At 40.3% G+C, this 13236-nt stretch overlaps 1 protein-coding gene across 1 annotated transcript in view; it reads left to right on the top strand.

Moving 5' to 3' along the window:
* Positions 1-2343: 2343 nt before the first annotated feature.
* The window catches only part of SP4 (Sp4 transcription factor), a 93318-nt gene continuing 82425 nt past the window's right edge, over positions 2344-13236 (top strand). The window contains exons 1-2 of the mRNA XM_007945982.2: positions 2344-2460; positions 2958-4512. Coding sequence (XP_007944173.2) covers positions 2389-2460; positions 2958-4512 — 1627 coding nt within the window. The 5' untranslated portion in view covers positions 2344-2388. The remainder of the gene's footprint in view (positions 2461-2957; positions 4513-13236) is intronic.

Here is a 13236-nt window from a genome sequence, read left to right as displayed (position 1 = left end):
GATATGGGCAAAAAAAATAGGTTATATAAGGTTCATTTCATAAAAGGAGGGTAGACAATACTATGTAACTCTTTATTGGAATTGCTTTGTCTCACTGCACGGCTTTGTCATCAGCCAATGTTGCAATTACTTTAACAAGCAAAGGAAATTCCCATCTAGTGCAGCACCTGGGACCTCCTCACACTTGTAACATGTCAGGTCTCTGGGAAGTCTATGGCTGAGTGTGCAGGCCAGGCAAAGAGTGGCTGTGAATCTGGGTGTGTTAGGGTCCCTTGTCCCCAAGGCCAATATTTACATTAGCGAGTACCTCCACCTTTAGTACACTTAATCAGGCGCTGATTACATTCCCTGGTATCACCCTTGACTTCAGGATTTTGAAGGAAAGCTGGGGGCAGGGGACTGCTCATGTACGTTTGACAATAAATAGCTTTGTGCAGCCCAATTCCACCTGCCCAGAAGCTTATACTTGAGCTTAGAAATGAGCTGGATTGACCCACATGCAGCTGGGTTTTTTCTTTGCTTCAATAATCTTGTGAGGCTGATCAGTGTAAGAAGTCCGTCAACTACGCGGGCTATTCCGCAAAACAAGATGTAACCTCGGCCAACGCGTCACTGCTCCGCTCCAGTAGCCAGGCAGAGAGACAACAAATAAAATGGAAGATCCTTCTCAGTAGGAAAACAGGCCTCGTATTCGAAGCGGGGTTCTGTAGGGTAAGGCGAGCAAAGAAAGGAAAGGCGAAGGCGCTGCTCAGAGATGCCGGGTTCATTCAAACCCTGAGGACAGCAAACCCCGCCTCCCCACGCCGCGGCCCGCTCAATCGCCGAGCGCTCCGGGTGTGAGCTCGCCCCACGGGGAGCGGCTTGGAGCCGAGGAGGCGGTGGCAGAGGTGGTTTGGGCAGCCCCGCGCGGCGGATAGGCCCAGGCAAACAACACCCATTCCCCCTCCCCCTCGCTCAGTTCAACTCCCACTCGGCCCCGGCCACGCCCTGCCGCCACCGCCCCCTCGGGCAGCTTTCCGCTTCGCAGCCGGGCCTTGGTCGGGGGCGGGAGGGGGGCGGTGCCTCGGGGAGGCCGCTGCGGCCGCCGGAAACTACAAAGGCCGAAAGGCTTTGCGGCGGCTCCCCGCCCCCGTTCTCCCACCACTCAGCGCGCGTCACCAGGTATCAGCCAATGGAGAGCAAGCCAGGGAAAAAGGGCGCCCGGGTCCGGATGCGCCTCAGGAAAGCCATGCTCCCTGCGCGGGGGCACCAAGCGTTTCACCCGGCATGCTGAGCGGGTGGTGGTCCTTGTACTCTTACATCCAACCTTCTTGCTTCTCTTGGGCTAGATCCGGACTTTTTTCCTTAGTAGCAATTCCGGGGGGATGCTGGACCAGGTTTTTGAGGGGAGGGCGCTGGGAAATGAGTTGGGGGCGGGATATCCTGAGACAACAAGTTTGGCTGTATAGAGGACCAACCGGCAGCGAGCCTGAACTAGAACGCTGAGAGAGAGAGCGTGAGAGCAGCTGAGAAAGAAAAAGAAAAGCTTCTGAAAGAATAACCCAGAGAAAGGGGGTGGAGAGGAGGCGGCCCCAGCGCCCCGGCCCCCGGCGGGTCGGCGGCCAATCCGCTGGGGGAAGGGGTGGAGAGTCGGAGGCTCCAGCAGAGAGAGGCCGAGGGGGGTGGGGAGTCGGCCGGGCTTGCACCGCCCCGGCCCCGCCCCCGGCCCGCGCCACCGCCCGCGCCGCCGCTGTCAATCAAGGGCGAGTCAGCCGGGCTCGGGCGGAGAGAGGAGCTGCTACGCCACAGCCCAGCGGCGGCCATTCGCGGAAAAAGAGGCAGAGCCTGTGCCAGCTACAGCCTCCTCCGAGCCACCGCGGGCGGGCGGGACCGGCCTCTCCTCCCGCCTCGCCCCCACCCCCACCCACCTCTATCCCAGTGTCTCCGTCTGAGGGTTTGTCCTGTTAATGCGGGATGAGCGGTACGTATTCTCCACCCTCCTCGGTCTCCTTCACCGCCTCCCTCCCAGACCCTGCTCGGTTCTCCCCCTCCCCTGGGGCCGCTGAGATGCTTTAAGGGGAGGAGGAGACGGAGGGAGGGAAGGAGGGTTGTGTTTTGTCTTAATGTCTGAGAGAGAACAACCTCCTTCTGGGTGTTGCTCTGGAGCCGATGGGTCGGGTTTCAAACCACGTTTTGTGATATCCCCCTCCTCCCTTCCCTCCTTTCCCCCCACCCCCTCCTGTGTGCGTGGATCGCGGGTTTATGGAGATTAATGTTCGGGGGGAGGGGGAGAAGAGGGGAGGGGAAAGACAAATAATAATAATCCTAATAACCTGTTGTCGTGTACGTGGGGGGTTTGTTGCAGATCAGAAGAAGGAGGAGGAGGAGGAGGCGGCGGTGGCAGTGGCGATGGCTACAGAAGGAGGGAAAACCTCTGAGCCAGAGAATAACAATAAAAAACCCAAAACCTCAGGCTCCCAGGTAAAAGCAAATATGAAAAAAAAAATGCATCCGAAACATTAGGGGAGAGAGGGAGTTATACCCTTTAAATGCCCAGAAGTGAAGAACAGAATAAAAATGTTTATCCACTCAAAGCATCTTTCTGAAAGTGAGGAACTTAAACATTAAATTGTAAATTCTTACAGATTTCACATATTTGAGGGTATAACATTGTTGAAGATTACATTAGGAACTCAAACTATAAGAAAATGTATGATTTTCCCGAGGACATTTTTAAATTTAGGAAAATAATACTTTAAGAAAAGTTTGTTAGAAATTCCCTTGTATTTAAACTTTATATTGTAGGTCTTTTAGTGCTTTCGTTCATATATCTTTTTGATTCCTGCCACCACTTCCTGAGTAAGTTCTGATATTTAGAACTGTCAAAAAAAAAAAAAAACACACCTCCCAACTCCTGGCTTCCACTAAATCTGCCCACTTTTTCTCCCCCCTCTCCTTTACCATCCCATTTTGGGTAGGACTCTCAGCCCTCTCCTCTGGCTTTACTGGCAGCTACTTGCAGCAAAATAGGGACTCCTGGTGAAAATCAAGCAACTGGACAACAACAAATTATTATAGATCCAAGCCAAGGACTGGTGCAACTTCAAAATCAACCACAACAGCTAGAACTGGTAACGACACAACTTGCTGGAAATGCTTGGCAACTTGTTGCCTCCACTCCCCCTGCTTCTAAAGAAAATAATGTTTCTCAACCAGCTTCTAGTTCATCTAGTTCTTCCAGCAGTAATAACGGGAGTGCATCTCCTACAAAAACGAAATCAGGTAATTCTTCCACCCCTGCTCAATTTCAAGTCATACAAGTACAAAATCCAAGTGGTAATGTACAGTACCAAGTGATTCCACAACTTCAAACAGTGGAAGGCCAGCAAATCCAAATCAATCCTACTACTAGTTCATCTCTACAGGATTTGCAGGGTCAAATTCAGCTCATTTCTGCAGGTAATAATCAAGCTATACTCACAGCTGCTAACAGGACAGCTTCTGGGAATATTCTTGCTCAAAATCTGGCAAATCAGACAGTTCCCGTCCAAATTAGACCTGGTGTTTCAATACCACTGCAGTTACAAACGCTTCCTGGTACTCAGGCTCAAGTTGTGACAACCCTACCAATTAATATTGGAGGAGTGACTTTAGCTTTGCCAGTGATAAACAACGTGTCTGCTGGAGGAGGGACTGGACAGGTTGGCCAGCCTACTACTACTACCGATAGTGGGACTTCCAATGGAAATCAGTTAGTTTCCACACCCACTACCACTACTGCTTCTGCCAGTACCATGCCAGAATCTCCCTCCTCCTCCACTACCTGCACAACTACTGCTTCAACATCTTTGACGAGCAGTGACACATTAGTGAGCTCAGCAGATACCGGCCAGTACGCAAGCACATCAGCCAGTAGTTCTGAACGCACCGTTGAAGAATCTCAAACACCTGCTGCCACTGAGTCTGAAGCCCAGAGCTCAAGTCAGCTTCAGCCTAATGGACTACAGAATACACAGGATCAATCCAGTTCTCTTCAGCAGGTACAAATTGTAGGCCAGCCTATTTTACAACAGATCCAGATCCAACAGCCTCAGCAACAGATTATTCAGGCCATTCCACCACAGTCATTTCAACTCCAGTCAGGGCAGACAATTCAGACCATCCAGCAGCAGCCTTTACAGAATGTTCAACTTCAAGCAGTAAATCCGACTCAGGTGCTTATCAGGGCTCCAACTTTAACACCTTCAGGGCAAATCAGTTGGCAGACTGTACAGGTTCAGAATATTCAAAGTCTTTCAAATTTGCAAGTTCAGAATGCTGGGTTATCCCAACAATTAACCATCACCCCAGTGTCTTCAAGCGGTGGCACAACTCTTGCCCAAATTGCTCCTGTGGCTGTTGCTGGTGCCCCAATAACTCTGAATACTGCCCAGCTTGCATCAGTGCCTAACCTTCAGACAGTGAGTGTTGCCAACCTGGGTGCTGCAGGCGTTCAAGTGCAGGGAGTTCCAGTTACAATCACTAGTGTTGCAGGTAAGTTTACATCTTTTCCCTTTACCTCTTAAACAGTTGTGCTGTATTTTATGCAGATAATGTATGCATGATGCATTTTTTTGTAAGCCACACAACTCTCTTGCTTTAGTTTCTTAATGCGTGCTATGTGCATTATATATGTGTGTGCATTTTTTACATGGGTTCATTATTTGCAGAAAAATACCATAATAACTCAGTTATTGCTTTGTTTGGTTACCTCTTAGGTTTGTCATAGACTTCTTATGTAAACAGATAATTAGAGGGAGTAAAAAATAGTAGTATTTAACTACCAATTGGAACACAATCATGATCAATGTGACCAGTTTTTGTAGATCTAGTATTGTTTTATGCATTAAATTGGTTAGATGAACAGTTTATAAAGATTACTCTTTCATAGAGCAAAACTTATTGATTAAAATCATAATTGTCTTCTGAATTTAGAGATCATATATGAGCACATTTGAACTCTTCAGAAAGAACCCTAGTTAAAATGATGTTTATCTCTTCTTTAAGAGAAAGTATATTTAAAATTGAATTAGTGTAGAGTTGTGAGTCTGTTGACGTTTCAATTCTACAGTAATAGGGTTAACTTTTTAAAAATATTTTATTGGAAGTTACTTCTTAAGCTTAAGTGTTTTGCCAACCAGGCTTTTTGTGTTTTATGACTAGATATCGGTGCAGTTGGAAAATAATAAATTTTAAGTTGCAAATTGTTCAGTTAACTTTTATGGCTACTTTTCTGCTAAAATCAGGTTTTGGTCAGGATTTTGTAGTAAAATTATTGAAGTTGTAGGGTTGTGACATAAAAATAGTCCTTTATAAAATTATACTTAAGTAAATCTTATGACCATTATGTTGTTTATTTATAGATATTTTAGTGTGTGGTTTTGGAAAGTTGTTTGAAAAGAACATAGTAAATGTCAGTAATTTAAATTGATGGGTATAAGGTCATTCTTATATAAAGCAGTTTTTATTTGTTATACGTTGTAAATAGATATTTCTGAAATACTTAGAAAACTAGTCCTATTTAGTATTTAAATCTTTTTAAACCATGGGCTTATTTTACCCACTATCTTGTGTTTTCTAACACCTAAACACTTTTCATTGAATCTAATTTGGTGAAAACCTAGTTATGGTTTCAGTGTATTTGGGATGTTCAGAACTCTTAACAATTTCTGTTTCAATAATCTGAAATGTGTAAGTTTATCACTTTTGAATGACCTTCTTAAAACAAATTGCAGGCAAATTGTGCTAGGGTTCTTGTACAGTTATTACCAAAAGGAGATGTGTATGTGTCAAATGGAAAATTGCCAGAATAGCACCTTCTGATTCTGTAGAACAAAGATTACGTTTTTGATTAGATACCCACTGTCTCTAGACCAGTACTATCCAATAGAGTATTTTGCTTTGGTGGAAATGTTTATGTGTTGTCCAGTGTATTAGCCACTAACTACATATGGCTTACTGAGCACTTGCAATGTAGCAACTGTGACTAAGGAACTGAATTTTTTAAATTTATTAATTTAAATAGCAACATGTAGTTAATGGCTACTATATTACTGTATTGAGTAATCTCAAAGAGTATTTTGAGTGTGGTACTTCCCCCTCCCCCAAAACTATTGCAGCATGGTTATATAAATTTCACTTACTATGTTCCTGCTTATTTTCTAAACATTGACAATAACTTGAGTATTTCAGGTAAATGTCAGTTTTGGTTGGTTGAATGACAGTTTACATTGTCAAAGCAAAAGTTACATCTCTTCTCTTACATTTTGTCTTACCTATTAAGCATTAGTGAATTATGACTAACAGAAACAAGTAATTTATAATTTAGGTTAGAAATACCAATTCTTTTGCTCTCTATTAGATATCCATTACAACCCAGAATTTTTTCCTTGCCCACTGTGAGTATAAACCATTGTTACTTAAAAGTATGAGTTACTTAATTACCTATCTTAGATTTACTTGAATGGCGCATTATAAAAACAGTTCACCCTCTGGAAATAGAATTTTTTGCGGTTGAGGGTCAGGATTTTCATTTCAAACAAAATTTCTGGGTGATTCTAAGGGTCACTAGGCATAAGCAATGAACAGACTTGATCCAAGAGGCAACTATGGAAGCAGGTGAGCATTGAGCTAGTTCACATGTGCCTCAGAGTTCATGTCAATGAATGGATTTGGATGACAAATACAGCTGTATGGTTTTTATTCTACTTGGTTATGTTGACTGCCAATTAGGTACTAAGCACTCCAAGCTGTGCTTTTTTATTTCCTTTGTCTTCAGGGATAATGTTTTTTTACTTAAAGACACATTTACATAATTTGAGGGTCCAATTAAGTATAAAGACATTTAAACTTTATATAGTTGGGTATTCTTCTGAAACCAAAAATTTTAAATGTTGTTGATGTTGAAGAGGTTAATATTCTAATAGATATTCTTAGACATTTTGAGAAGACTTCCCATGAGACCAGAAAGGTACCTTGATTTAGACATGTCAGGGCAGTTAATGTGGGCCTACTTGCAGATTTTATTGTAATCCCTTGTACAGTAGATGCTTAACAAATATTGCCAGAATTAAGGTATAAAAATTGATGAGGAAGATAGCAACTTGGTATTGTGAGTAATGCCTTCAAGTGGTTTTAATGAAGCTATTGAATTTTTAAGACATTAACAATGGGCACAAAGTATTTTACTAGAGAAAAATGAGAATGAGCATATGAGAAGGGCCTAGAGGTAGTTCTCCTGTGACCTATAAGGACCCTGTGAGTCAGAATCAGTGGGTTTATATATCTTTTATAAATGATCCAGGAAGTTCAGATCTTTTACTTTTTGTGCTCATTCCCTTTTTATAGTATTTCCTTGGTTATTTTATGTTTTCCCTTAGGAGAATGGTATTGTTTAATTTTGTTAAACTTGTTGAAGAAAAGTTGCTTTAAATATTTGACAGCTATTACCAGGGCTTGAAAATATTATTAATCAGCTGTGACAGTGTAATAACTAGGTCAAGAGCAAAGAACTAAAACTTCTCTACCATCCTCATTTTGTTCTTCATGGGGTAGGGGAAGAATCTGAATGATGTGGACAGAACAGGGGGAAAAAAAAAGAAACATGTGAGACAAACCAGTTTCTTGACACCAGGGATGATATGTTGAGCATAATGTGTTTTTGTGTTTTGATCTCAACTGCAAATCCTGAGTTCCACCTTTAAAATCTAATTAACTAATTGTAGTCAGTACTAAATACATGTACCCCCTACATTTTGTTTGTTTTCTTATTGTGAGTCTGAGTTTGCGTTTGACTGAAGGAGGAGCTGAAACCATTTTAAACCAAGCCCAAAGGAATTAGAAATACCATTTGATCCAGCAATCCCATTACTATGTATATATCCTGAAGAAGTGAGAGCCAGGACAAGAACAGATAGATACATGCATACCCATGTTCATCGCAGTACTATTTACGATAGCAAAAAGATGCAAACAGCCTCGGTGCCCATCAACCGAAGAATGGATAAGCAAACTATGGTACATACACAAAACGGAATACTACGCAACACTAAAGAATAATGTAGAATCTACAAAATACTGTAACGTGGATGAACTTGGAGGACATTATGCTGTGTGAAATAAATCAGTCGTAGAGGGACAAATATTGTATGAGTTCATTATTGAAAAAGCCAGGGAAAGGTTTATATGTGGAAGGAAACTTTCTGTGTTGTTTACTAGAGGTAGGAGCGGAGGGGAGGGAACACTGGGGGGAAAAAAAGTGAAGCCCAAAGGTAACATTTACTGCTAGTTTAAGAGCATTTCTTATATTAACTAAGTGAGGAAGGTAGAAGGTCCTCTGATCAAAAAACTACCTGTTTTCACAATACCTTACAGTAACCAAAGAGCCTGAGATAAAATGAGCTTCAGGAGTTATATCTCCTTAAAGTGCCAAGAATTTACAGAGACCATTCCAGACTCACTGCCATAGAGTCGATTCGACTCATAGAGACCCCTCCTTGGGTTTCTGAGGCGATAGCACTGCAGAAGTAGATTGCCCAGCCTTCCTCCCGAGGAGTGGCTGGTGGGTTTGAACCACCAGCCTTCTGGTTAGCAGTCAAATGCCTTAGGCACTATGTCACCATTAGTACCTAAATTAACTTGCTGTGGTCAGGAATTTGACTAATTTCTGGCCCTACTCATCAGCTATAGTAACACATTATACTATAGACCTTTTGCTTGATGAAAGGGTATTTCTTTGTCAATGTTAGTGGAAATTAACCTTGTTATGCTAATTGCCTCACAAAGGAAGTTCAGACATGTTGATAAAATGTTGTTGACCCTTAAAGAGCTTGACTTTTACCTTCCTTTTCTTCTCTAGGGAATTAAAGTATGAAAGCTGGGCATGTAGCAGAACCAGGAAAGGGAGAGCCAATTCTTCATTATTGGTGAAAATGGGGACCAAAGAAAATAATTGAAATTTATATTTATCTAAAAACCTAACTTAATCCATAGTCAATGTCTTCTCCAGAGCTACTAAAAATAGAAAATTGGTGTGCAGTTTAATCCAAATACGGTTTTTCTTTTCTGTATGTGTTGTATAAATTTGGATTTCTCTATTAGACATCTTTAAATAACATTTTTGTATACATATATATGCATACACTCTTGTGTTTGGTTATTTCCTTTTGCAGAGAAGTTTATTCTTAGAATTTTATTTCTCTAAAATCTTCTAATACTGTTTAGATTGCAATCCATTATGAGGAACTTACATCTTGTACCCTGTGCAAGGAATTTAGGTTCAGAACAACCAAGTTGGTTTTACCCATTAAATAATATGTGACTTTTATGGCAGCAAAACAAAATTATTGTGTATTTTTTTTTAAGGATGCCATCCATAAATCTTGTAGAAATAATATGTTGTTGTTAGTTGCCATCGGGTTGATGAAGACTCATGAAAACCTCATGAGTCGTAGTATGTGCAGAGTAGAACAGTTTTCAAGGCTATATCATATATATGACCTTTTGGAAGTAGTTTGTCAGTCTTAATGTCTGAGACACCTCTGGGTTCCAACCGCCAACCTTTTGGCTAATAGTCTAATGTTTAACCATTTGTACCACATAGGTTACCAAATGATAGTATTTGATACAAAGAATTGCTCACCAATTGTAGCCTTTCAGGATATTGCTGTTAAAGTCTACTTATAAAGGCATTTTGTGTTTTCACTATCTTAGATGTAAGCAAGACTATTTCCTCTCATTCTGCACTGCTACATTAAGTTCTTGGAGATGACATAGTAAAGACTGAAAGTGTAAGGGTAACATAGCCTGATAGCAGGCCATACACATGTATGTGCTCTTTATTCATATCTGATATAGGTATGAGTTAAGATTGGATGTTCATAATGTTTGTCATTTTGCTACCTAGTGAATGAGAAAATTGTAGCAAAGAAAACTCATGAACAAGTTCCTTAGGTAAGTATGTGGTGAGATAAAAACTTAGTGAAACTGTAGCTAACTGAGGTAACTTAAAGATAATCAAGCATTTTTCCACTTTATTTTCTCAGCCTTGTTTTTAAAAGGAAGGAAACTAAAGCCCAGAAAGCTTGAATGACTTGCTTGCACTTTGTGGCAAAGTGAGGACTGGAATCTTGACTTCTGCTTCAGTTGTCTTTCTGCTAATATTTCTGGATTTGCTACCAAATCTCTTACCAGTAAATGAGTAAATTTAGCTGAAGTTTAGTGAACAGTGAAGGATAACACCCAACTTGAGTCTGGTTACTATCAGATAGGTTGCCCTTCTTGGCTGAATATTCAGCCCTGTTTATGGAATACACTGTTGGTGAAAAAAAAACCACAGTTTTCTGTGTCTCCTTAGTATTGAATTTAATAATGAAACCCAAGTGGTATTTTGTTGTTTCCTTAAGAACAAATTCAGACCTAAACAGCTTATTAAATTCTACATGTAGGTAAGCAAATCCTTAGACAATTGAGACATCTTTGTATCTTTTCCCAAATTATTGGACATGTGTTTATTTGTAATGAAACTGATGAAGGGAAAAAACATTTATTGTGTACCTACTGTGTGTTTGGTGCTGAGCTAGGTACACACATTATCTCATTTAAACTCCATAATATCCTCATAGTATAGATACTATTATATCCATTTTACAGATAACCTCAATGACCTTTAATTTCTTTAAGAAATCTGCCCTCTAATAAGTGATGGAGCCATGATTTAGAGTGATGTCTGATTCTTAACTTCATTCATGTGATACAAGCTGACAAAGAATATTTTTCACCCTTTTAACTTCTGATTAGTTGTGCATATTTAAATCCTTATAAGAGTAAGTAAGTAAATTGCTTGAGCAAATTGATGTAATATTAAGAGGACAGAAAATGCAACACTTCATTCTGCTTCTCTTAACCAGCAAGGAAACTAAATGAAATTTAGTTTCCAACTGAAATGACTAGAATTGTAATTCATTCTGAGATACTTGTTCAAGATAAGTGAGGAGATGACAACATTTACTTGGTTTTGGAAGTCAGGATAATCCAGATGATTACTACCTATATATCGTCAGAAGGAACTTTGAGATTTGGTTTGGGGCCAGTATCAGTAACTCAGAAATCATGAAGCATGGAAAACGTACCAGAACATTGAGTATGAATCAGCAGCTCACTTTTTCTAAAATCCTAAACCATAGACAGATGAGCTTTATATTCATCCTTTACAAAGTTCTTGAATGAATTATTGAATGGTTGGCCCATGAGCATTTATGGAAGAATTCATGGATCATTGGAAGCCAGCGTGTGTTCACTAAAAACTAACTTCATACTTTTTCTTTAGGGTTCTCAGGTAAGTGCACAAATAACGTCAATGCATTGTATCTGGATTTCAGTGTTGTTGGTCATGGTATCTTTAAAGTCTCATAGCTGACTGAACGATTGTATGAAAAGTGTTGATTGTCAGTCTCAATAGAGGTACCTGGTATTATGATACTGGGTTCTGTCCTTGATCTGGTCATGATTAGCAGGTTTTTCAAATACCAGACTAAAGGATGGTCTCTTTACTGAGCTTAAAGATGAGACACTTTTAATATGATAAGGGATAGAATTGAAATTCATAATGACCTGGGTAGGCTGGAATGTTGTTGTTGTTTGCTATTGAGTCGATTCCAACTCATAGTATTCCTGCATGACACAGTAGACTGCCCAGTAGCTTTTCCAAGGCTGTAAATCTTTACAGATGCAAACTGCCACATCTTTCTCCCAAGGGGTGGCTTGGTGAGTTCAAACAGCCAGCCTTTTGTTTGCACTCGAGTGCTTAACCACTGCACCACCAGGGCTTTTAATAGGCTGGAATACTGGGCCAGAATTAGCAAGATAAATCAGGTAAAATTTTCTCTTTAAAGTGGGTTTGAGAAATTGTACACACATACAAGATGTCAGGGAAACATGGCTGGCAGGACATATGAAAGTGATTTGAGATTTATTGGCTTAATATAAACTAACAATAGAGTAAAATTCTTGGTGTACTTTATGCTAGTCAGACCACATCTGGAATATTGTGTGCAGTTTTAGGTGGCACATTTTAAATAGGACATTGTCAAACTGACAAGCATACCACAAAGAGTTCCTAGGGTGAAGAATGTGGAAAAATTTTGTACTAGCGATAATTGAAGAGTCGGGATTTTTATTGTTAGAAGAAGACTGAGAAAGTGTGACAGCTATCTTCAGATATATGAAGGGCTGTTTTTGGAAAATGAATTCTGCTTTGTTTGGCACAAGAGTTGAACGTGTGTGTATGTAGGTACGCAATAGAATAGAACAGTTTGTTTGATAAGGTAGTCATCTCCCTATGATTAGAGCATTAGAAGCTGACTATTCATCAATCAGATACTGTAAAATGTGGAAGAATTTATTGTACCATATAGAAAGTTTATTAAATTATGAGACCTATTTCTAAAACCAATGATTCTGTGAATATCTGAGTACATAGTCCTATTCTTAGGAGCTCTGGTGGTGCAGTGGTTAAGGCATTAGGCTGCTAACCAAAAGGTCAGTGGTTTGAACCCATCAGCCGCTCTGCAGGAGGAAGATGAAGCAGTCTCCTTTCATAAAGATGTGCAGCCTTGGAAACCCTATGGGACAGTTCTGCTCTGCTCTGTAGGGTCTCTGTGAGTCGGAATTGACTTGATGGCAGCCGGTTTGCTTTAAGTTGATCGATTCTCAGATAGTTCCATCCAGCATATGGTCAGAGTTCTCTATAAGTCTTAGATGAATTTACTGGTTAAGTATTTAGAGTTTTTGTTAAGAAGGTGTTGAAAGTCACATTTTTTACTTTTGATGTTCTTAGTTACAGTTTTTCTTACTATGGAAGCAGTATAATTAGGACAAATTCTATTAAGCAATAAGCACAATAATTCAAAGAATTAATGGATTTTTATTCTTCATTGTTTATTAGGCTTGCTGACTGTGGTTTTAGATGTTATTTTTCTATGTCATTTATTTTATTTGGTGAATGCTACCTTTAAAACATTGTTATTTTAAGCATACAGTACTATAGTACCCAACACTGCGTTTTAGTTAGGATATTTTATCTCATCAGCTCTTTAACCATAATCATATTCTGATACTGTCATTTTAGTATGAACATGTGATTATTTTTTCTTCAGTGAAATTAGAGGGTAGTTGAGAAATCTAGGATCCTAATAGGGTACAAATTCAGGCAGTACTTCA

This window comes from Orycteropus afer, unplaced genomic scaffold (genome assembly GCF_000298275.1).
Source record: "Orycteropus afer afer isolate SDZICR_OR568_19922 unplaced genomic scaffold, OryAfe1.0 scaffold00008, whole genome shotgun sequence".
Classification (NCBI taxonomy): Eukaryota; Metazoa; Chordata; class Mammalia; order Tubulidentata; family Orycteropodidae; genus Orycteropus; species Orycteropus afer.
Note: the sequence above shows the minus strand (reverse complement) of the source record. Positions and strands in the feature narration are given on the sequence as shown.